This window comes from Aspergillus sclerotioniger, assembly GCF_003184525.1.
Source record: "Aspergillus sclerotioniger CBS 115572 chromosome Unknown BO94scaffold_20, whole genome shotgun sequence".
In the NCBI taxonomy this organism is placed as follows: domain Eukaryota; kingdom Fungi; phylum Ascomycota; class Eurotiomycetes; order Eurotiales; family Aspergillaceae; genus Aspergillus; species Aspergillus sclerotioniger.
Window position 1 is genome coordinate 73863 of NW_020291010.1, and position 22337 is coordinate 96199.

At 53.5% G+C, this 22337-nt stretch overlaps 12 protein-coding genes across 12 annotated transcripts; 6 read left to right on the plus strand and 6 right to left on the minus strand.

The window, feature by feature from the left end:
• Positions 1-215: 215 nt before the first annotated feature.
• On the plus strand, positions 216-716 carry BO94DRAFT_587243 (uncharacterized protein; the record flags this gene model as incomplete). Its single annotated transcript, XM_025615812.1, has 1 exon — positions 216-716. The coding sequence occupies one exon, from the start codon at positions 216-218 to the stop codon at positions 714-716; it is 501 nt and encodes a 166-aa protein (XP_025465600.1).
• A 1371-nt stretch (positions 717-2087) lies between these two features.
• On the minus strand, positions 2088-2624 carry BO94DRAFT_547816 (uncharacterized protein; the record flags this gene model as incomplete). Its single annotated transcript, XM_025613357.1, has 1 exon — positions 2088-2624. The coding sequence occupies one exon, from the start codon at positions 2622-2624 to the stop codon at positions 2088-2090; it is 537 nt and encodes a 178-aa protein (XP_025465601.1).
• A 672-nt stretch (positions 2625-3296) lies between these two features.
• On the minus strand, positions 3297-3722 carry BO94DRAFT_587245 (uncharacterized protein; the record flags this gene model as incomplete). The annotated part of the gene is made up of 2 exons (XM_025615813.1): positions 3297-3364; positions 3422-3722. 2 exons carry the CDS (start codon positions 3720-3722, stop codon positions 3297-3299), a joined length of 369 nt encoding a protein of 122 aa, XP_025465602.1.
• A 1165-nt stretch (positions 3723-4887) lies between these two features.
• Positions 4888-6856, minus strand: BO94DRAFT_520204 (DUF3176 domain-containing protein; the record flags this gene model as incomplete). The annotated part of the gene is made up of 2 exons (XM_025610097.1): positions 4888-6128; positions 6193-6856. 2 exons carry the CDS (start codon positions 6854-6856, stop codon positions 4888-4890), a joined length of 1905 nt encoding a protein of 634 aa, XP_025465603.1.
• Positions 6857-8322: 1466 nt separating this feature from the next.
• BO94DRAFT_557985 (uncharacterized protein) lies at positions 8323-9152 on the plus strand (the record flags this gene model as incomplete). Its single annotated transcript, XM_025613966.1, has 2 exons — positions 8323-8616; positions 8661-9152. The coding sequence occupies 2 exons, from the start codon at positions 8323-8325 to the stop codon at positions 9150-9152; spliced, it is 786 nt and encodes a 261-aa protein (XP_025465604.1).
• A 414-nt stretch (positions 9153-9566) lies between these two features.
• On the plus strand, positions 9567-11541 carry BO94DRAFT_557986 (uncharacterized protein; the record flags this gene model as incomplete). Its single annotated transcript, XM_025613967.1, has 3 exons — positions 9567-9921; positions 9943-10475; positions 10498-11541. 3 exons carry the CDS (start codon positions 9567-9569, stop codon positions 11539-11541), a joined length of 1932 nt encoding a protein of 643 aa, XP_025465605.1.
• A 210-nt stretch (positions 11542-11751) lies between these two features.
• On the plus strand, positions 11752-13532 carry BO94DRAFT_469998 (uncharacterized protein; the record flags this gene model as incomplete). Its single annotated transcript, XM_025608312.1, has 4 exons — positions 11752-11787; positions 11841-11883; positions 11934-12551; positions 12607-13532. Coding segments are annotated over 4 exons (1623 nt in total), but the record flags the coding sequence as incomplete, so codon positions are not given.
• A 25-nt stretch (positions 13533-13557) lies between these two features.
• BO94DRAFT_520208 (FAD/NAD(P)-binding domain-containing protein) lies at positions 13558-15107 on the minus strand. The gene is made up of 5 exons (XM_025610098.1): positions 14861-15107; positions 14708-14800; positions 14444-14652; positions 14048-14418; positions 13558-13971 (listed from the first exon to the last, which is right to left on the minus strand). The coding sequence occupies exons 1-5, from the start codon at positions 15074-15076 to the stop codon at positions 13604-13606; spliced, it is 1257 nt and encodes a 418-aa protein (XP_025465607.1). The 5' UTR covers positions 15077-15107; the 3' UTR covers positions 13558-13603.
• A 60-nt stretch (positions 15108-15167) lies between these two features.
• On the plus strand, positions 15168-17171 carry BO94DRAFT_567220 (MFS general substrate transporter; the record flags this gene model as incomplete). The annotated part of the gene is made up of 9 exons (XM_025614609.1): positions 15168-15336; positions 15389-15528; positions 15574-15688; positions 15738-15887; positions 15946-16255; positions 16425-16623; positions 16706-16771; positions 16854-16939; positions 16997-17171. The coding sequence occupies 9 exons, from the start codon at positions 15168-15170 to the stop codon at positions 17169-17171; spliced, it is 1410 nt and encodes a 469-aa protein (XP_025465608.1).
• A 394-nt stretch (positions 17172-17565) lies between these two features.
• On the minus strand, positions 17566-18729 carry BO94DRAFT_470093 (alpha/beta hydrolase; the record flags this gene model as incomplete). The annotated part of the gene is made up of 3 exons (XM_025608316.1): positions 17566-17633; positions 17704-18375; positions 18435-18729. The coding sequence occupies 3 exons, from the start codon at positions 18727-18729 to the stop codon at positions 17566-17568; spliced, it is 1035 nt and encodes a 344-aa protein (XP_025465609.1).
• Positions 18730-18987: 258 nt separating this feature from the next.
• On the plus strand, positions 18988-20296 carry BO94DRAFT_557992 (FAD-dependent oxidoreductase; the record flags this gene model as incomplete). The annotated part of the gene is made up of 4 exons (XM_025613968.1): positions 18988-19053; positions 19105-19387; positions 19421-20005; positions 20052-20296. 4 exons carry the CDS (start codon positions 18988-18990, stop codon positions 20294-20296), a joined length of 1179 nt encoding a protein of 392 aa, XP_025465610.1.
• Positions 20297-20299: 3 nt separating this feature from the next.
• Positions 20300-21975, minus strand: BO94DRAFT_587254 (Zn(II)2Cys6 transcription factor; the record flags this gene model as incomplete). The annotated part of the gene is made up of 2 exons (XM_025615814.1): positions 20300-21791; positions 21848-21975. The coding sequence occupies 2 exons, from the start codon at positions 21973-21975 to the stop codon at positions 20300-20302; spliced, it is 1620 nt and encodes a 539-aa protein (XP_025465611.1).
• Between the last annotated feature and the right edge of the window lie 362 nt (positions 21976-22337).

The window sequence follows — 22337 nt, forward strand, 5'->3', positions numbered from 1 at the left end:
GGTAACATTTCCATTATCACTGCAGCGTTGACTAAATGGTCAGATGAGAAAGTTCAGGGTTAGAAGATATATAAATATAGAGGCCAAACAACTGGTCCAACAGTAAGTTGACAATTTTGACAAAGGCAGGTGGAAGTGCAAAGAAGTTGTAGGTGGAAAGATTGAAAGGGAGAGAGCAGGCGAAGTCCTCCAGGCTGGCTATTGATAGAGCGCCAATGAGAAACGGTTTTTGGGGCACGCAAGGCCAGATGCTCTCCTGTGCCAAGCGTCCCGACCTATCACGGATGGACAGGAGACTCCTTCGAAACCGCCGACGTCTGGCTGGCACCAGACGAGCTGCCAAGTCCAGGCAAACTCCCCAGCCAATGCCATCTGGGCCCTCGAACAGGATCGGCCACAGGAACCCGCACTGGGCAGAACAACTGGACTGCCAAGGCAGTCTAGACCGAGCGAGAAGGGAGGCAGAGTGTGCTATCGCGGAGGACCAGTCTTCTCAGGCACCTCTGCCAGACTGTGAGCGCGGCGTGATCATGGCCATGTCGAATGGGCAATGGGATCGAGAGGACAGGGCACCGCGCACATCTAGCCCAGTGCATCAGAAGCATGCCCAGGTTTTCGATAACCCAAGCAATCCATTCCTCTGTTGTGCTTTTGTGGAGGGCAATATCGGGTCCAACAGTCTTGCCCGGGTGGAGATATTGGCATGCCATCCATGAGGCCCGGGCTGGCACCTACCTAGGTAGGTACTAGATAGCAAGTACTGGATTCCGGAATCAGCCTAGTATGTATGCTCGAACCATGGGACGAGGTTTAACAGCTTGGCCGATTGGCTGCTTGTGAGCGGGTTGCACCATTGGATCCACCGGCGGGCTCGGGACGATCCAGTCAGGGATCAGTAACACAAGGGTGGGTTACATCCATGGGTCAGCTCGGTACTATGTTCCGTTATGCTGATCCCAGGAACATCCGGACAGGGCCATGCTGGTAGGAAGAAGGACAAGTAGACTGGAAATCAGTGAAGCATCTCGAATTGCATAACAGTGCTCTAGAATGTCCTTCATGTGTGCCTGGGTCGGGTTGTCGTTTTACGAGCTGGGAGGGGCCTCTGTTTTGCACCGTAAACCGCATGTCACACTGCGCCATGGAGGTGGCTGCACCACACACGGAGAAGTCGAGTATGATTTTCAATGGAGGGAGTTTCGATCCCACCTTTTGATGGCATAGAAAAACACGGCAGCAGCCAAAGCACTACCAAAGAGCAAGATCACTCCAAGAAGAGGAGGGCCGAGAACACGAACAACGAAGCCCGCAGACAAGAAAGCGTTAATCCAGCTCATATGGAACCATCTGACCAAGGCCAAATAAAGGCCCAGTGTTAAGCAGAGGTCCCTGACATCCGACCACGTCCAGAAAGACATCATGTCCAAATGTCCAGCGAGGGTGTTTGGGTAGATGTAATTGAGTTCAGGGACAGGGCAGCTGATTCAAACCAGTCTGAATGGTTGGGTATGGTGTCAGATAATTGTCGCAGTTGGGATAGAGAGGTGATGTGATCAGTGAGGAATGGAATTAGATTCAGGGATGGACTGATCAGATTGTCGATGATTTATAAACGAAGATGATGACAGATATGCTAGAACGGAGCTTTTCTTCCAGTGGAGCATCTGAAAGAAACATCCAGAGATAATAGAACGCGCAAAACGGAAACCCAAGAATTCCCACGACAGAGGGTACACAGGATTCTGTAGGAACCGAGAGACGGCATGGAAAGACGCGGGGAGTGCCAGTTCAGAAATGCGGACATCTCCCCAGCAAATGGTGGGGACACGGTTACATGTACTAATAGTTGGTGTTCAATGATCACAATTCATCTCGAGATACAATCATTTCCAGATGGAAAGAAAGATCACGGGCTGCTAGAAGTAGTCCAAAACCAAAGTCAAGCTGCAGCAAAAATCAACCAATATCGCCTCAACTGTCGTGCTCGCACACATTCAACATGAAAGAAGTCAATTCCCACAAGTTCCTGCTAATCAAAACCCAACCCAAAAATCCCATTCCCACCAAGAAGCATCCACGACCCCAATCTACCAGCGCCAGCGGGTACGCATGCAATGAACCTTCAAGGCAAGCGCTATGATCGCCTGCTCAAGTTTTACCATCTGGGTCTCAAGACGGGGAACTTTCCTCTGTACCAGACTGACATCCTCCCCCTCGAATTCCCAATCCCACTCATTGACAATCTGCTCTCTCTCCCCTTGTGCCTCCGTTCGAGCTACACCACCGTCAGTACCGAGGTGCCGAGTACAAGGATGAGACCCCAACCTACCAGCGTCGAGGCAATCTTGTGCAAATTCCGCGATACATTCCAATAGATGCTCTACATGACTTACATCCGCCTGAAACCCATCTTCCACCCAGAAGTGAAACTGGGTAGTGTCAAGACACCTGAATAGGACATCCAGCCTGACGAGCTGGGTTTGCGCCCAGCTATCCATTAACACGGATCCCATCTTTGAGCATTGCGCCAGAGTGCGTCCAATGTTCAGGACGTGGGCCAAAGCATCCTTGAGATGTACATCGCGGTAATCCCGGATATTGACATCGTCAAACACAAGTTCCATTATGGGTGGGATTCCTTGAGACGGATGGATGGCTGGACACTGTGGAGCAGTTGCGGCGGGCAGATATAGCGAGTGGCCGAGTTGGAGGGATTTCCACAGGGCTCAGAATGAAAAGTGACGGAATGGCATTGGAAAAGAGTCAGATGGAAAGTGCCTACAACGGTATGATATACAACCCGGGAAGAAATTAGGGCCGAACTGTCAAGTAGAGGGCATTTTCCGATTGACGCCGGCGTTGAGAGGTGCCTGTTGGTCCCAGAAGGTCTAAAAATAGAACCCGAAGGCTTTTCCTTCATGGGGTTTTCAAGAGTGTCATAGAACTGTTCTTATAGCATACACTACACTATTTATCTATATGCTCAATCCAGACCCAATCACTTTCAAACCCCATTTAATGGCATCGGTAAGAACCCTCTTGACGGCGTTGGGAGGAGGTACCCCCGCGGAAGAGTCTTCCAGCCAGGAAAGACTCCTCTTGAGCACCGGGGCGAAGGGGGGAGTTCCTTCCATGGCCGCATCCATCTCTGGCGGGGAGATATCCATGGCGTCAGACTTTTCTGCGACGAACTCATGGGGATGTGTTGAACGTCTTCTACCCTGCAGGCGGCGACGAATAAAACTCACTATATGGAAGAGATCTTCATTTCAGTATTCTATTTCTTCCATTGACTGCTACAAATACTTGTCTAGCTTCTTCCTATCAATAACATGTCCAACTGTATTACACCAGCGCAAGGTCCCTATTATAACATCAGTACTTGGACATGCTTGTGTCGGTTTTCCAGGGCTCAACTTACTGTATGAACATGCTGATTCATAAGCCACGGAATGTAAGTACCATGAGACAAAAAGTTTTTGGCCGATGATTTCTTGGTCGGTCACCCTGCAGAAGAAGCCGGTCTCTGTCAGTTGATCCATGAAGTCATTGAATCGGGCGAGCTGCTGGTTAGCCCAATACTTATCCACCGGGGACAGCTCCAAGTTCGCCTCCAATTGTTGTCTAATAGTCGTTGCAGCTTCGGTCGCTAGATCCCAAATTCTTTCCTGCGACCCCCTGATGGCATATATTTCGGATTCGGAGAGCCTGTCGAGGAGCATTTCGACAGTGTATCACAAAGTATCTCGAAGTAGTCACAATGTATTTGATGTGTCTGACTCACACACAGCGGAAAACATAAAGAGGCCAGTATAGATGATACAATCAAGTAAGGAAGGAATTGGCTTATATATGCACCAAGCGAGCGAGGGAAAAAGATGAGGCGGTTGAAAGGAACAAAGAAAGAGACAACAAAGGAATCCACCGGAGCTTGAACGACTGCCATTGTCTCTGACTTGTGACAATTCCGGCCAAGCTCCTTGTACCATGCGGAAAATATCCGGTGAAAGGTTTGGAAATTGACAATGGTGCTTGAAATAGCAAAACATGGTTACAATCGCTTGTCTTCGCGCCTGTCGCTGACTTCCGGATAAGATCATGGAATGCGATGAGCCCAAGTGAGATGTGGCCATCCGAACCCATTCCATGGTTCTTAATACCCGGACGATTTCTTCCCTGTCCCCATGTCCAGTTAACTGCCGCGAACTGAAACAGCAACATCTTCCTTTGCAAGTCCCGCCACGCAAGGGATACAGGTTAGGTTGCATTCCTCAACCATCAACCATCAACCACCGACCAACCACGGTCGCGCATCAGCATGTTTGTGATGACTGGTCGATCGGCTATCTTCTTTTCTGTAAATATCTCAGAATTAACAGAATAGACAAGCACTAGATAATTTAGCAGAAGCACAAGGAGATTTACATATTCTGATATGTAGATGAAGCCTTACCATGCAAAGCGATACTCAAGATTTATCGCCGGTCGCTATCCTTCATCTCTATTTTATCAGCTAAAGCACTATATTATCCCTTCCAAAGGGAGAAATAGTACATACGACCACAGGGTGTGGAGAACAGGGCTTCCCGTCCGCTCAGCCGTACTTAAGCCACACGCCGGGAGGTTAGTAGTTGGGTGGGTGACCACCAGCGAATCCCTTCTGTTGTATGTTATGGTTTTTTGTTATTTTTGTTTGTCATCTGGAAGTTGTTCCTAGGTCGAGAAGCTGCTTTTTGTCAGCTTCCCAGATCCTAGATGTAATATCGTTCTAGCTGAGATTACTAACTACATTCTCTTCGATTGATTGACGGATCTCAACGTTTATAAGGATTAAATCCTTCATTGCGATAGTCCAGCCTAATTTTCCTCTCGTGGAATGCCGTGAATCTAGCGACCAAGAAAGACTCGGCCATTTTCCTCATACAGTCTTGCCATCATAGGACTACTCACCCGTCCAGCTGCCCCCTCCAACGACGCATCCGACTCCCGCCAACCCTCGGCCTGAGAAAGGGATAAGAGAGGCATAACATCATTTCTCCAAGCAGGTACCCGTGCTCGACGCGTTTTCCAAAGAGTCCCAATTACCAACACCGCCCCCAAGATCCAGACCACCAGAGGGAGAACCACCCACCGCCAATGTACGGTGATATACGTTACGCTGATCATGCTTTGTCCGGATGCCATGGCCGCCGTCGCGGGGTCCGCTACGTATGCCGAATCGCGTATGGTCTTTGTGATTGCCACGGCAACGTTCTCCATGGCACAGGTCAGCCGGTCGGCGAGGTTGTCACTGCAGCCTGTGATATTTCCCATCCCCAGCGCTTGGAGTACATCTGATCCAGCATAGAGGTCTAAAGCTCCGAAATGTGCCTCTACATCTGGAATAAACTCCAGCTGTGTCGTGCTGCGGACGGCTTGTCCCGAGAAGAGGGCTTCCAGAAAAGCAGTAATGGAGGTGTCAGCCACCGCACCCAGCACGAAGGACGTGGAGCCATTCCCGGACTGCTGCACGCCAAGATCGGTGCCCCATGATGACGGGGTAAGATAGACTCCGATAGGAAGACTCGGGGAGAGAGCAGTTGCTTGCAACGTTGCATTGTTCCATACAGCAAGGGTCTCATCACTATAGGTGTTCTGGGAAACCGACGCACGGAAGCTTCGCACTATCGGCTCAATGGAACATTCGGTGGCCTCCCAGTGGGACTGGTTATCCAGGCTCCCTTGCTCAATTAGGGAAATATTGGCTCGTGGGGCGATGTATTGGATGGCATATATGCTGGCGTTGGTATACACCAAGGCTTCCGCAAAACCTACTCCCTCAACAATAAATGGAGTGAGTTGGGGTACACCAGGCATGTACCATGCCGACACATTGCTTTTCGGGAGGGCTATAGTACAATTTGTATCACCTAGGGAGGCATTGCTGGGGATGCTAGAGCATGAGGTCGTCAGGTAGCTTGTTATGTTAGCGCAAAGGGAGCGGATCTCAAGCGAGGCTATTGGATCCCATGTACAGTTGCTCGAGGGGCAGGAATACTGTGGGATGGCCCAAGTCCGGGTTTGGTCGTTGTTGAAGAGTGAATTGTACACATTAGCTTTGAGCACGGGATCGACAAATGTGAACGAATCTTCCCCTTCCATTAGTTTCACATGCGGCATAGCATGCAGTGCATTTCAAGGTTGGCTTACCACCGTCGTACATCTGGGGCCCCGAAGTATTGTATACGGAGACATTGGCCAGTAATGCTGTTCCCAGAGGGTCTGTGACCATGTTGGGATAGGTATGGATCATATTCTGAGAAAATGGATCGAACCCCAAGGCGAGAATGAATGCGAGAGCACCCAGAATTGCAAAGTGTCGGGCACGCAGGGTCCAAAGGAGCCCCAGACTTCCCCAAGGACCGCGACTGGCAGAGTCCAAGGAGCGCAAGTCTATCAGCGGTCGCTTCTGCTGTGCGAACCACACCCACTTCAGCTGTCCAATCATCTCACCCACGGCGAACAAGAGGCTCCCCTTGGAGAGAGTGCTGAGCCACGCAACGATCGAGTTCAACGAGGAATAGTGCCAGCCGGGCTGGGGCTGTTGGTCGTAGACGGCGAGTAGACAGATCATTGCAGCGAGGATGGCAGCGGAAACCACGACTCCAGCCAACTCCCAAGCAAACCAATCCGGCGAACTGAGTGTCTGTTTCTCCTGTGACTCCAGTGCTTCGTGGGTTTCGTCTCCCCTATTGCTCACGGTTCTTCGATGTGAGGCCGCCCTTGGGGACGACGGCTCTAGTTCAGGCTCGTCGACCTCATTTCCCAGCGGCTCATAGTCCGGTAGTCGCACCTCATTACGTCCGCTTGATGCCATGGTCGGTTGTCTGTATGGTAAGGGTTGAATGAGGCCATGGGCAGAAAAGACGATCAAGCCTTTCGCTTGCGGTATTGGGGTTGTCTTGACACCTCATCTTTGCCCCTCCTTCTAGGTAAGCAACAAGGCTGAGCACAACAGCGCAGTTGCTTAGTGCCAGGCTCGAGGCGCAGCTTGATTTTTCGGGGACACTGGGGGACGCGACCTTATTGGTCAGAAATCTGCTTCAATACACTAAGCATCTAAAAGATTCGGGTGGATTGAGTGAATCAAATCTGATTATAGTTCAGGTACACGTGATGGACCTTCGCACTAATTTCCCCTTTGGTCAGGTGCCCCACATAGTTGACGGACTATAGTTGACCCGTGCCAGTCATCTCCCAATCTACATCTTCTTTAAGAATAGAACCGGATGGGTGGGTGCTAGTAATCCACATATCCTGCTCGGAATCTGCGTTCCAGAAAAAGAATCCGATATGTGGTGTTATTCGCGCTCCCTGCTGCATAAGAGATGGTTTGTTTCGAATAGCCGGCCGATATCTTGACTTCCTAGATGGTTGTGTATCACCCAGGGTGATGAGTCCAGAAAGTTCGTTCAATAAACGCGACCGACTATATGCTTTTGTTAGGTAGTGTCGCAGACAGCAAGACTGTACTTCCCGACTAATCCTAGTATAGAGGGGAGCATAGTGGTCTTATCAAGGCCCATATCGTAGCCACCCGATACCCAATCGGCGGCCTCGGCCACTTGTTGAGCCTGTCTTCCCATAATTCCAATAATACTACACTCGTCTATTACTCCCGTTCACCTTTGCTAAGTGATTCTTTGCAAAGCGCGCTCGCTGAGCAATCCTGTGTCAGGTCCTGCTGCGGGATGCCTCCAGCTCTAAGGCTTCTTATGGGTCATAGATTCTGTCTTCTTATTGGCTCTTCGAGTTATGGCCTGGATCTACCTACTAGTACTAAGTACGTTTATAGATGCTTGATGAAGCCCTTTGAAACGAGTCGTGTGATACTTATCAAGGCGCTTTGCAATGCCTTGGACTGTGGGCGGCTTTCGGCCGTCTGCAGGCCAGGACCTAGTGTTACACATATATAAATTTCATTCGTTCTACTTCTGAAAGGACTTCTAACCCGAATGGCAGCTAAATAATCCCCCACACCAGTGCAAGATAGACTCTGAGAGAAGTGAATGAATGATCAGCATCCTACTGGGATTATATCCTGCTTCAGATGGCTCTCTCGAAGGGCCACAGTTTGCCTGAATGTAACGCTGCACCGCGCCAAGTCTTGGCAGTCCCCGCTCCGCTCCGTTCTTTGTTTTGGTATGGCGGCCTTGGCAACAGGGATTGAGAGGTTCCTTGCCCCTATCTTGCTCCTTACAAATATTCTCATTTGCCCTGGAGTGGAGGAAAGCCCTATTCTTCCTATTTCCGACATCGGCCTTGCACTTAGTTCTCTCCACTATGCACTTCCCCCAGGCTCGGTGGCTCGGATTACTCGGAGTCATGGTCACCGTCACCACTGCGGACACCGTCGAAGTGGACTTGATCTTTCCTCACAACGAATCATATGCACCAGCAGACTGGTTCCCCATCGTCTTTGTGGTGCAGAACACGCAAAGCGCCGAACTCCTCAACCTCCGTATCTCCTACGACATCCGCTGGAACAATGACGTAAACAACCAGAGTATCTTCGCTCACGATTTCCGCTGGACGAACTGGTCCGGAAGCGCAGACCCTTACCTCGCCTACCACTACGTCGGAAACTCAACACCACGGGGCCCCTGTCCGTGGCCTGGCAGCTCCGCTGGCAAAGCTGCGACGAGGAGTATCTGAGTAGGCCGTCCATTTACTATGGACGCAACGGGATTTTCAACCACCACTACTCTGGATGGCAGTTCTTCTCCATCGAGGATGCCCCCCTCAAAGATGTAGATCTTGTCGCGGCGACCGCCAACGCCACCTGTCCCGGAGATTGCAACGCGATTGCAATCAATGTCACTGACATCACCATGAATACGTTCTGGAATATGAACACCGCAGGCCGCGACACTTGCGTCGTTACGACAAACTCGACGGCTAGTCACACGTACTCTACTCCGGACCCCTGTCGCATTGCGATCGACGCGGATAGCGCGGCAAGTATGGCTTCCGTTCACCACACACGGCTCTGCGATGGGCTGAACCCGCCCGATGACTGTCCTAAAAGGGAAAATGGCGCCCAGAAATTAGAGGCATGGGGTATGTCTTGCTTCTTGGCTGCCTTCGGAGTGACTGGGGCCATGCTCCTGTAGTTGGATCCATACTTTCGCTTATGCCTTGTTTTTGTTGTCTTGTGCTTGGCCATGGCTCCTAGAACCAGCCCTACCGCTTTGATAAAGAGATACCCTTGCACTAAGGCCTTCCCTGCATAGCCTTATGTACATTATCATGGTTGCCTGCTGCCATGGAGGACTCCGTGCTTGCCGGGTTCAATCGGACTTTCCCAATTTGAGAGGCGAGACAACAAAGACTCACCAACTACCATAGTACAAGAAAATGCTTGGAACAGGCACATACCTTCCTCTTCTGGGCAAGGATACCATATCTATGCAGCATAATATCACCTCCGGGGGGCATTCCATCTCCCCCGATTCATCTGCGCGGCCACCACGCTCTTTACCCCCTTCAAAATCGGTCCACTCTTCTCTTTGCTATTTTCGGTCTCCATGGTGGCCTTGAGAAGGCTCAGCCCGGCCGCAGCCTTGGGGCTCTTTGCATGGCCACCGGCAGCCACCGCAACCCCGGGCTTCTGGCATTCGGCCAGTCCGAGCAGCGCCTCAGGGTCCCCTAGGGTCCCCAAGCCGGCGACCAGCTGGGCCAGCTTTATCCAACTGGCTCGCGCCGGAAAGGACCCCAAGGCCGACTACACCCGCAACGGGAACTGGACGCACTTTGACTGCACCGACCCCGTGGTGGCGGATTTCCTCTACTACACGCCGTCGGAACGATGGCAGTTGATGGGCACCGATGCCGCCCGGGACGACGTTATCCGGATCTGGAAGAACACCGATCGTCTGCGCGGTCTGAGATTCATCCAGTCAGTCGGCAGTACCACCCAGCTTGCGGGTGAGCAGGACTGTGGTGACATAGTCACTGAGAGCTGCAACACTATTCAGTGCGAAACTGGGGCAGACGGGGACGCGTCGGGCCCCGCAGCCCAGTTCATTTGGAACTCGCTGGCGGAGATCCATAATATGTACGCGCAGTACTATGACAACTTGTTCTGGGCTCTCAGCATTGTCAGCACGACGCTCAATGATATGGAGAACAAGTTTGCGCCCCTTCCGCCGAAGGAAGACGACACCTGGCTCCCGATTCTGGTCGACATGATCACGCTGGGGGTCCTGGGAACTGCCGGTCCGTTCTTCAACACCATGTTCAAGCAACGAGATTGGTTTGCTGGGAAAACCGGCAGCGCCCTGGACAATGCCAAGGATGCCGCCATGGCCCTCATCGCACAAAGCACCACCATCACCAGGGACGCATTGCTGGGAGGAGACCAGGCTACATGGACGCCGGAGAAACAGGATAAGTTCTCGGCCTATCTGGGGCAGGTCGTCTATGGCTTGTCGAATGTCACCTCCCTTGCCCTTGAAGAGCTCTTCAAGGGGGTCCAACGAGGCGATTGACGCTCTTTATGGGGCCATGTCTGATGGAAAGCTCATCGAGGACAGTAATGGCAACGGCCCGCTTCCCGCGACCGGAGATGCCCGGTATGAGCTGTTCACCAACATCAACAAGTGTATCATTGGTTTTGCCCTCCCAGCCCTGTGGCGCCAATCGGGATTGTATACCTTTATCCTCGATGCCGGTCACGCTTGCAATGAAGACAAGGATCTCAGTAATTACCTTGACAAGGAAATGATGAACGCCACGGGCGTATGTGTGGACAACTGGCAGTACTATCTGGCGTATCCAGACGGCGATGCGAAGACATGCACCTGCAAGCAGTACGATTCGGGCCCCTGTCAACGAGTCTGCCGAGATAGCAAGTTCTCGGCGCCCAAGGGAATCGAGTACATCTCCGGCGGGGAAAATTACGGGGGCATCACGACGACGGAGCTGGTCAAGGGCTCCGTCCGCACCTGGATGGGGAATGGCCGACAGAATGGCGCCAGGGTGGCAGACCCGGCCAACCCGAGCACCCTGGCCGGCCTGATGGACGTCGACGTGACGACCCCGGGCTTCATGCGCATGCCCGTCTGCAGCCCGGCGCGCGCCTTGCAATCCTGGAAGACGGCCAAGAAGGACTCGAGCCCGAACTGGCCCTGCAATATCCCGCCGGGCCAAGACAAATGCGGCGACTCGACCTTTGTGGACCAGACCAGCCACGCGTCGCCCAAGGTGGAGGACTGCCGCCAGCTCATCACCAACATCGAGGGCGATGGCGGCTCCGGCTGGACCACCCAGGTAATTGGCCATCACCAGCGCCGAATTGCCAGCCATGCCAGCTGTCATTTCGGCGTCGAGGCTACCAAGACGGACGGCAATGTCAACTTCAAGGTCGGTGGGCAGGATGTCATTGATATCATCAACGACGCCATTGCTCGGTTTGCGAGGGACGGGCTGATCGGCGCCAAGGGCAAGATGAATTGCGACGGCAATATAAAGGGCCAGCCAGTGTTGTGGGGAATTTACTAGTACTGGATTTCTATGGTTCTTCAAATTCCACCGGACTGATAAATCCTCCCCCTTATCAACCCCCAATCATCTTGGCCTCGGCCGCTTATCAACCCCCGCCGATAAGGAATGATTCCCTCCACCGACCGACGGACTTCCCCCCGGCCCCCTCCGTCACTTCATTGCTTCTGTTCTCTCCTCCAATGGGTAAATTAATTCGGGGTCATAGCTGCCGTTGGTCGCGTCTGCGCTCGGTGTGCCGCCATTGTGAGCTTCGAGTCCCCCCAGTTGAGACTGATCTCTGGGCTAACTTCCGATAGAATCAACGCTGTGACGGCGCCTCGCCTTGCTCTCGTTGCGCCCGTATGCTACCAGTCCTGGCCCCCGTGGATGCCCAAATGCTGACCAGCCAGGTCTGGGCCACTTCTGTGAGCCTCAACAATCCGGCAGACCGGCTTCGGAGGCTCGGTCGCTAGCTTCTCGCCGGCCCAGGGCCTCCCGGTCGCGAGGCGGATGTGTCTCCTGCAAGAACAGGAAGAAGAAGTGTGATGAGAACCGACCTCGATGTAGCGACTGCCGTCGGTTGAACTTGCCATGTCACTGGAGTCCGTCGCCTGGATCTCCGTCTTCTGAACCTGCTCATGATCTGATCCTGTCTTCCGCATTGGATCTCGTTCCAGGATTGGATCCGATCTCATCATCCGTCGACGGTGATCCAGGATCTCCCTTCTCGCCCTCCTGGTTCGATGTGGAGATGATCCTCAGACCCATACAACCACTGGACACCGGGTTCAGCCCCCACCTTCACAATGACGACGATCGCAGTCTATTCAACCACTATATACATATCGTAGCGCGCGCCCTGTCGCGCTCCACTACGGAGGCCGCTAGCAACCCATTCCTGGCAACTCTACTTCCAATGGCCGCCACATCGGAGACTCTAACCAGCGTCATTTTGGGTCTGAGTGGCTGCCATTGGCGGCGGGTCTATCCCCAAATCTGGGGTCAGGCCCTGACGCGTCAAGGAAGAGGTACATAGATGAACAGTAACTGATGTGTGTGATCGAAATCTGCTGACCATGACAGCCTTAACTCAAGTCAGCAACCTGCTCAGTCAGCCGAGTCGACCGAATCCGCAATCCTTCCTCGAGGCCTGTACCACCATTCTGCTCCTCTGTCTCACGGAACTGTTTGAAGGCACGTCTCGCATTTGGAGATGGCATCTCAAAGCGGCCGGGAGCCTTCTCCGCGCCGTCGACCAGCCCCGCCTCGCATCCACCCCAGAAGGAACGTTCTGTCTCCAGCTCTTTCACTACATCGACTCCATGTCCACCATCTCCCGGTGCAAGCCCCCGTTGTTGCGGGCGGGCGAGCGATTAACCGACCTCACATCAGGTTCCTCCCTCCCGACATACCTTCCCACCGCTTCACACACTTCGGAAAACACGATCTCCGGAATCCCAGCAGCACTGCTGGAGTACCTCGGTCGGGTCAATCTCCTAGCGGCCCATCGGAGCCGACGCATTGATGACCTTTCGGAGATTGGGTTTCGGACGGCCGCCGCCCATGTGCACGCACAGCTGGATGTCTGGCGGCTGGAGTATGAGGCGTCCAGCACGGTCGCGACGAGCAGTGATGTGGATTGGGCCACGACGGCCTTTGAGTGGGCGATCCGATTGCGACTGCATCAGATCGTCGACGGATACGATCCGCACCACGCGGATGTGGAGACTGCCCTCTCGCGGATCGTGACGGCAGTGTTGGCCATTCCCTACGGCAGCCCCGTGGAGGGCAGTCTTCTGTTTCCGATGGTGATTTCCGGCGCGAGCAGTAGGGATCTGGAGCGGCGGATGGTCATCAAGGAACGACTGATGGTCATGGAAAACACATTGGGCTTCGGCCATATCCCACATGCGCGACAGCTGCTGGAAACCGTCTGGGCTGATGAAAGGGGAGACGGGAATTGGGCGAGAATTCGCTTTGATTTGTTTCCGGGGATGGTATTCATCTAATGCCTCGGATGCATTGACAGGCCGTCTTATTCATAGTCTCCACCCGTTGTCTATATACACTTGGTCTCCCACTACTGGCCCTTCAACTCCTCGAGATGCATCTGCATATTGTACCCACAAACCTCCTCGATGGTCAATTTCCCCGGCCGGTCCGTCGATGAGCTCCACCCGATACGCTCATTGAGGTCCTCCCGCGCCCGAAAACTGGCCGCTTGGAGTTGCGTGGCCCGTGGCTTGCGCAGCCGCTCGTACAGCCGTAGCCCCTCGGCCACGCTATACTCCTCGATGAAGGTGCGGTGGAAGATCAGCCCTAAGGCGCCGGCATCCTCGAAGGCCATACACGAGCCCTGAGACTGGTCGGGCATCATGGGGTGAGCGGCGTCACCCAACAAGCATACTTTCCCTTTGACCCAGTAGGGATATGGTTGGTGACGATATACTGTCTGGATCAGCCACCGCGCAACAAACAAACACCAACAAGCAAAGACAGAATGAATGTACAAGGGTAGTAATACAGCGCCACATCTTGATATCTTCGGCATGTAACATCAACCGCTTCATGCGTTCATCCAGGCCCGGGAACGTGGCCACCAGCTGCTCCGGGGTAGCCGAGATGTTCCAGCCATCGTCCCGCAGATTGTTGTGCTCGGCAGGGTAGAAGCAGTAACAGCTCACGACCTCCCCGTTACTGCAAGGCGACATGACGATTTTGTTGATCCCGAACCCTCCCCAGTACTCGATGGCCTCGTTGTCGATGTAGTCGTCGAGTCCGAGGCGGCGGAGCTTCTCGGCGCTGATGATACACCGATAGCAGCAGGAGGTCGACATGGCAAATTCCGGGGTGATTTCCATCTGGAGGCGGCTCTCGGACTGCGAAGTGTTATTTCTCTATCTCACCCCGAGGCGGGAACAGGGAGATTGCGCGAATGCCATCCGCGGCCACGATGAGATCGGCCGAGGCCGTCTCTCCATTCTCGAAGTCGATGCGCCCGGCCTCCGCGTCGAGTGACACGGCCTTGTGGTTCACTCTCAAAATGCAGGGGGTGCCGTCACCCGGCTCGTGGAAGGCCGACTTGAGTAATTGTTGATGGATGTCAATCCGATGAAAGTTGCTGTACTCCTGGCGGTTTTCACGTCAGTTGCAGACGGTGCGGTGGTGAGGATCCGGGACTGACCGTTCCGAACTTGGCCTTGTAGTCCCCCAAGCCACATTCGTTCCGGACTGTCCCGGTCGTCCAGTCGTGCATGATGAGCTTCTTCAAGATTACCTGGGTTTCATCAGTGAGCCGGGCAAGCGATCGCAGGAGGTAGGAGAGGGCAAGGCTGACCGGCTTCGCAGCTTTAACATCAACACCCCATTGCTCTAGGAGCCGGGATCCATTGGATGCTGCGCTCAGGGAGGCGCCCACCTCGCCGGCAAAATCATATCGCTCGTAGACGGTGACTCGATGGCCTCGGCGACGTAAAGCCACGGCGGCGCTGAGGCCGCCTAGGCCGGCGCCGATGATGGCAATGTTGAGGGGGGAGTCAGTGCGTGAGGGCATTCTGGGGATTGAAAGATCAATGATATGTTTTCTATGGCTTGTCGTTTACCTCTGAAGTTATGTCTCCTTATATGTATCTGGATCTCTTCCTATGGGGTCGGACAATTCCCGATCCCTTATCGTGTGCAGCCGACGGGCTCGTATCTATGCGACGGCTGCAGCGGCTTATCGCACGGATGGTCCCCAGCCAGTGACAGCCAGTGACAGCCAACATCCAGCCCTCTTTAAACCCTCATCATGCCACTCCACCGCTCTCGACAGTCTGTTGCTAATGCCACTGCTGCTGCACATACACCATAACCGATACCAAAGAGGAAAAGCTGGCCGCCGTCGAATATGGCCTTGGCGAATTGTACGATGATTCGGCACTGTTGCGTCGGATTGACTGGCGCATTCTACCAACCATGTTTTTGACATACTTTCTACAGTTTCTGGACAAGGTGGCTTTAAATGTACCTCTCCCATCCAGATGGCCATTTAAACACCCCAACTAACAGCATCAATATGCCAACGTAATGGGAATGCAAGACGATCTCGGGATGAAAGGCAATGACTTCTCCTGGCTCGCCACAGGGTTCTTCATTGCTTATGCCGTGGCTGAAATCTCCCAGGGTCCGGTTCCTCCATTCTTTAGCCATGCCCTGGTGCTGACCGCAAGCAGGGTTCTTGCTACAACGATACCCTATCACCAAGGTCCTCGGATTCAATATCTTCTGCTGGGGAGTGATCCTCTGCTGCTCTGCTGTGGCCCAGAATTTCGCAGGCATGATGTCCCTGCGAGTGATTCTCGGGGTGCTCGAGGCGGTGATTAGTGCGTAATCATCCCATCTCCTCCTCCTATCCGGTGCTCACTCATCCTCTCAATACAGCTCCAGCCCTAACCATGTACACGAGCATGTGGTACACCCGAACCGAGCCCACCCCTCGATACGGCCTCTGGTACAGTGGCCTAGGCACCGGACAGATCATCGGCGGGTTGATCTCCTTTGCCGCACAACATGCCCCCTCCACATTGCCCTTCCACGGCTGGCGGATCATGTTCGTGGTCATCGGAGCAGCCAACATCCTCGCCGCCCTCCTAGTCTTGTTCCTCCTACCCACCACCCCAACTACAGCTACATTCCTAACCTCCCACGACAAGAACCGGATCACACAGCGACTCCAACAAACCAGCCCGGCGTGAGCACAGACGAGAAGACCACCTTCCGCCCAACATCACTCTTAGAAGCATTGACAGACATCCAAACCACATTCTTAGTCCTCCTAACCATCCTCATCACCATCCCCAGCGGCGTCATCACCACCTTCTCATCCATCCTAATCAAGGACTTTGGATACGACTCCAAAGTGCCCTACTTAACATGCCCTCAGGAGTGGTCAGTATTGTGGTCACCATGGGATCCACCTTTGCTATCGCCCGGGGATACTCGCGCTGGCTGGCTATTGATCTCCTCTTGATCCCTACCTTGCTTGGTGCCTGTCTGATGTCTTTTCTACCGGAAAATAACCAGGCAGGTTGTTTGGTGGGGATATATCTCGTGAATACGGTAACCCCCCCCCCCTCCCCCCTCCGGTCTGCAAAGATAATAAACAACCAAGATGAAGATATCTAGTCACTAACATAAATAGACCGTCGCCCCATTAGCTCTAATCTTCGCATGGACTGATGCAAACTACAAGAGTTATTCTATGAAGGTAAGACACTACAACCCACAACCCACACCAAAATATTATTACAACAGCCCGACAACAAAAACAAAAGTTAATGCCCAACTAGGTAGCCGGAAGCACCCTCGTCTCTGCCGGTTTCAGCATCGCCAATATCATCGGGCCGCAGACTTTCCAGGCTCGTGATGCTCCGGGGTATGTATAATCATCCCTCACTGCACTTTTTGAGCTCATCGGCTGAATCCGGATCAGGTATCTCCCTGCTAAAATCACCATCGTGGCCGTTAATGCTGGGGCGATTGTTGTTTCGACTATGCTGCGGGTGGTGTATGGTTATCGGAATGCGCGGGTAGATGGTAGGAGCTTAGAGGAACGGCTGGGGAGTGGGAGTGAGAACCAGGGGAGTGATTTCCGTTATGTGTACTAGTTTCCCCTGTTGTTGTCAGAACATCAAACCACGACAATATCCCGCTCTCCCTCTGTAATACATGCAATGCAATGAAAAACAGGATCAGAAGACACGTTTTGCCCCAATCCGAGCATAATCACATTAGCGATTCCCTAGATACTACTATTGGGATCGATCCATTTCGCTGAGTCTAATGAAAAGCGTTGGACTTCTTATTTTTCTTTCCCCGTTTCCTTCCTCTGTATCTTCCTCTTTTGTCTTCTTTCTAATGTTTCTTCTATCTACCAAGGTGAAATGTCAAGGTCATCGGTTATATCTTGCAGGGGCGAAGTTAATCACAGCGTACAGGATAATTTTTGTTTATAGTCCAAATAGATCGATTGAATCAAATGAACTAAACTAGATATTTATTCTACCCATGCAACGCCACCTTGATATGTCCAGCAATCAAATCGATAAACTGTCTTGCCTGCCAGAGATCTACATTTCATTAGTATGCCCCCACCAACAACAAGAAATGTGAATAGAAGCTAGAGAAGAGAGAACACACCTTTATCCATATGCATAAACGGATGAGGCACGCCCTCGAACCTCCTCACCGTAACCTCACACCCGCCCTCAATCAATTTCCGCGCGTATGCCTCTCCCTCATCACACAGGGGGTCACATCCCGCCGTGTAGATAACCGTCCGCGGTAACCGGGTGAAATCAGGTGCATTCAATGCATTAGCGTACCATTTTACCTCGGTTAGTTGTTTCTGACGGATGGTCTCGTCCGCGCTCAGACTACTCCATTTTAGCTGATCGAACCATTTTAACCGCGCCCAGTTCAGGGTCGGTGCGTATTCCATGGTCTGCATGGATGGGAAGGGCGAGTCGTGCGCCATGCTGTAATGCGAGATATCGTCGATGACGGGCGTGCCGACGGCTACGAGGCGGAGGGGGGGCAGGTGGTGGTCGCGGGCTAGGTGGGCGATGATAAGGGCGATGTTGGCCCCCGCGGATACGCCGCCTAGGGAGATGCGCGTGGTGTCGAGGTTAGGGAATTGGGTGTGGCTTTTGGTGGCGAGGTATTGCAGGGCGGCGAAGGAATCTTGGACGCCGATGGGGAAAGGGTGTTCGGGGACAAGGCGGTAGGCGATGTCGATGACGGCTACGTTGGCTTTCACGGCGATGTGTTTGCAGATGTGGGATTCGGTGTTGAGGTCTCCGAGGCCCCATCCTGGTGGTGGTTAGCTTTGTTGATGTGATGGGGTGGGTGTAGGGGAGATGGGGACGGACCACCGCCGTGGAAGTCGATGTGGACCGGCCATGGTCCTGGGCAGGCGGGCTCGTATACTCGGCAGGGAATGAGGTCGCCATTGTGGCCGGGGATGGTCGTGTCGTATACTCGGGCGGGTTCCGGGGCGGGACCGGTGCCATAGGAGTAGAGCTGGGAATATTTGGATCGAAGGACGCTGAGGTCAATTGGCCCGCTTGGGGTGTTGGCCACGTGTTGATTGTAGAGTTCGATAAAGACCGGGTCGAGATGTGGCAGGACGGCCGGGTGGATAGGGTTGAGGGCTTCGTGAGACATGATGACACTTTGTTTTCGTGGGCTTGGTGGCATCGAGTTGGATTTGTTCTGAGAGACTTAAATAATAGTCCATCAGAAAATGAGGACTGGAGAGCCGTCGCATCTCAGGCCTTGGCAATGCATCCCCACATCTGCTACAGCTTATCTATGCGACGGTCCGACGACGCTAGCGTCAGCCACTGATAGCCGATCAACCCAGATATATTAAGCGACGCAGGCAGGGAGCAGATAAGACCCATCAGCCATTTTATCGTCCCCATGGATCCCGTTCTGATTGTAGGAGCCGGCATCGTCGGACTCACTCTCGGTCAGGCTCTTCAGAAGGTAACAAGATGTGCTGTTGGCAGCCTACCATCCATGCTGAGAACCGTCTAGGTCAACATCCCCTTCCGCATTTACGAACGTGATACATCGCCCGATGCTCGCGGGCAAGGATGGGCCATCACCCTGCACTGGGCCCTGGAGTATATCCAGCAGATCTTGCCCGATGACACCTTACACACTATTCAAGCCGTGCAGGTCGACCCCCAAGTCGCCCAGCATGATAACGGGAACTTCCTCTTCATTGACCTTGCGACAGGCGAGCCCAAGTTCAAGATTCCCCCCAGCGCCCGCTGGCGGGTCAACCGGGAGAAGATGCGCGCCGCGTTGCTTCGGGGTATTGAACAGCATGTCCAGTAGAATGCTCAAGCGGTTGATGTGGAAGTGACCAGTGCGTCCGCTCCTCCGTGTCTGGTCCTTGCAGATGGCACTCGAGTGTCCGGAAGATTCGTCATCGGGGTCGAAGGCAGTCGATCTCTGGTGCGACGAGTCCTGCGACCCGATGCATGTAGCAACTCGGTCCTTCCTATCCGATTCACAGGAGTAGCAGTGGATCTGTCTCCGCAGGAAATCCAACCCTTGCGATCAATGGATCCGCTGCTATTTCAGGGCTGCCACCCCAGCACGGGCGTGTTCTTCTGGTTTTCCTTGCTCGAGACGCCCCAGGGTAATGGCACGCAGGGAAGGCCTCATGAACATTTTCGGGCTCAGATCTGCATGTCGTGGCCGGTGAACAGCGAGGCCGATGAAGTAGCAGCCACCGATGCGGAGCGGTTGGAAAATATGAAGCGACGGTCCGTCGGATTTGTGCCGTTTCTGCGGTCGGTCGTCGAAGGCATTCCCCCAGCCACGCCGGTTTTGGAAATCCAACTGGCGGATTGGGAGTGTTTGGACTGGGACAACCGTGACGGTCGTGTCACTCTGGCCGGAGATGCAGCCCACGCCATGACGATGTGTAAGTTCTCCGGTTAGGTATAGGGCTATCATTCTGACTCATGTAGGTCGGGGAGAAGCCGCCAATCATGGACTGTTAGACGCCTTCCACCTCTTCCAGGCCTTGCGACAAATGTACACGGGTGCCAAAGGTGCCAAAGAGGCGTTGGATGAATATGAGGCGGAAATGCGATCACGCACTCGACGCGCTGTCCGGCTGAGTCGACAGGCCTGCCACGATGCGCACGCATGGGAACGGCTGAATGAGCACTCGGCCATCTTAACCAAGAGGGCTGTCACGGGCGAGGCTTAGCGTTCACTGCTTAGGTAGATAGGCGACATCTTTTCGCAACACATTCAGCATCTCATACAATCCCCCTTCCCCCGCTGCGTCTACAAACTCTGCACCGGCGTATTCTAACCGATCCTCCCTGGTTGTGCCTGTCGCACCCCCTTCGCTTGGAAGTTTTTCGTTCGTCTTGCTGGCATGTCTTATTCCGTGCACTACCGCTTCCACTGTCTTCGCGTCCCAGAGCCCATCCCGGCTGGGCAGCTTTTCATGTCGGAGCAATGTTAGGGCCAGGTCCACCGTGTTGGGATTGTCGCTTTTCATGCAGACATAATAGAGTGCCGCGATGAGGTGCGTACTCAGTGTAAATGACCTTTTATCTGAAATGGCCCCTTCCACAACAGGTTGAATCGAAGATGACATTGTAAGAAGGGTGGACAAGTCCTCCAGTGATTGCTGCAAGGGGTTACTGTCTTTGGAACTCATGATTGGAATGTTCTCCTCCAGTATCGTGTGGAACATTCGAGCTTGCAGACGAAGGAGAAGCAACCGATTAGAGATTCTCGGATGGGTGTGGCTTGTTAAAGAAGTGCTGATAACATCTAGGTACATTGTCAATTGGTCGTATAATGTATGTCGTTCGTGCAGAATATCAGCACGGATCCCTTTTGGTGCTTCATGCTTATAGGGGAGGGCAGACACCAGATGGTGGAACATCCAGTTTTGTAGCTTGATGAGTGCCGTTTCTGCATCCGTCAGGGAGCAGAAGAGGTCTGGAACGACCGGGACTAGACCGCATGTTTCTGATGGAGAGAGCAACTTCAATACAGGAAGACGACCATCGTTGTATGTGCTGGCCTGGACGTCCAGACTGGAGAACAACAAGGTCAGGTGTGGGAGAATGTCATCCGTGGCCGGGATTACGGGAGCCGTGGCCCGGCATCTTTGCAGCAGGATCAACCCTTGATCCAGATGTTTGATGGCCTGTATAGCATTGCCTATTAGAGCCTCAAAGGCATAGAAGATTATGCTGCAAATCAACGCCACTTCTGTGGATGCATCCGGCGAGGAGAGATGGGCCCGGAGCTGTCGATGGGATCTGGCGATGAGTCGCAGGCTCTGAAGCGAGGGACGGGCGCTCCCCGCCTCCGCGTGGGTATTGGTCAGGTGATCCTGATACAGCGCGCTTAACGTGACGAGGGCGTTGCGAATCACCGGCTGATGGTGACATCTCTGCAGAATGAGTCGGTTCCAGAGGTTTGGATCGGAGTAGCTGGAGAGACCCGATGCTGCCTGGATACAGTAGAAGTGGAGTAGTTGGCGGTCCACCCGACTGCCGGGGATCTTGAAGGGGATATTATACGCGGTGATTTTCTCGACGGTGGTGGCTTCGGCAGGGGGTGAAGAAGGGGATGAAGGGGATGAAGGGGGGATTGAAGGGTAACCCCCGCAAGTGCGGTTCGATCGGGTACATCGGAGACAGCTCGGTTTGGCTTCGTCGCATTTGATACGGCGGGTTCTACGAAGCTGGTCAGATCCGAATTAGCGAGCCATGCACCGTGGCCGCGTACTCACTTGCAGGTGATGCAGCCGGTGCGGACCTTCGGGGTGCTCTTCCGGGTGGTCTTCATGGTCGATGCCAGGTGTCGTTTGCAAATCATGCCGGGGGACCGAAGGCTGACCGTTGAAACCTGGCCGGACATTCTGGCAGTTGGACGCGGGCGCTGGCGCTAACCCGAACTAGCAGGAACCACCCCACTCCATTCACGATCGTCCAGCAGCACCTGGTACCTAGATTCTTAGATACCACCCTAAATAGATATCGATAACTGTATTTAAAGAACTATCTATACGACGCCCATGTAGGCAGACGTTTTCTGGTTCCAGCTGATGTGGCGCCCGATTAACCCCCGTACGTGGAACGGGATTGGCCGTCCCCTGGCCGTGGGCAAAACTGAGAATATACGAGGTCTTGGCATCCGGGGCCCCCAGCCCTACCCAACATGACACTACCACTGAATTTCATTCCTGGAATCCTGTGAGATGACGGCAGTGCGAAACTAGA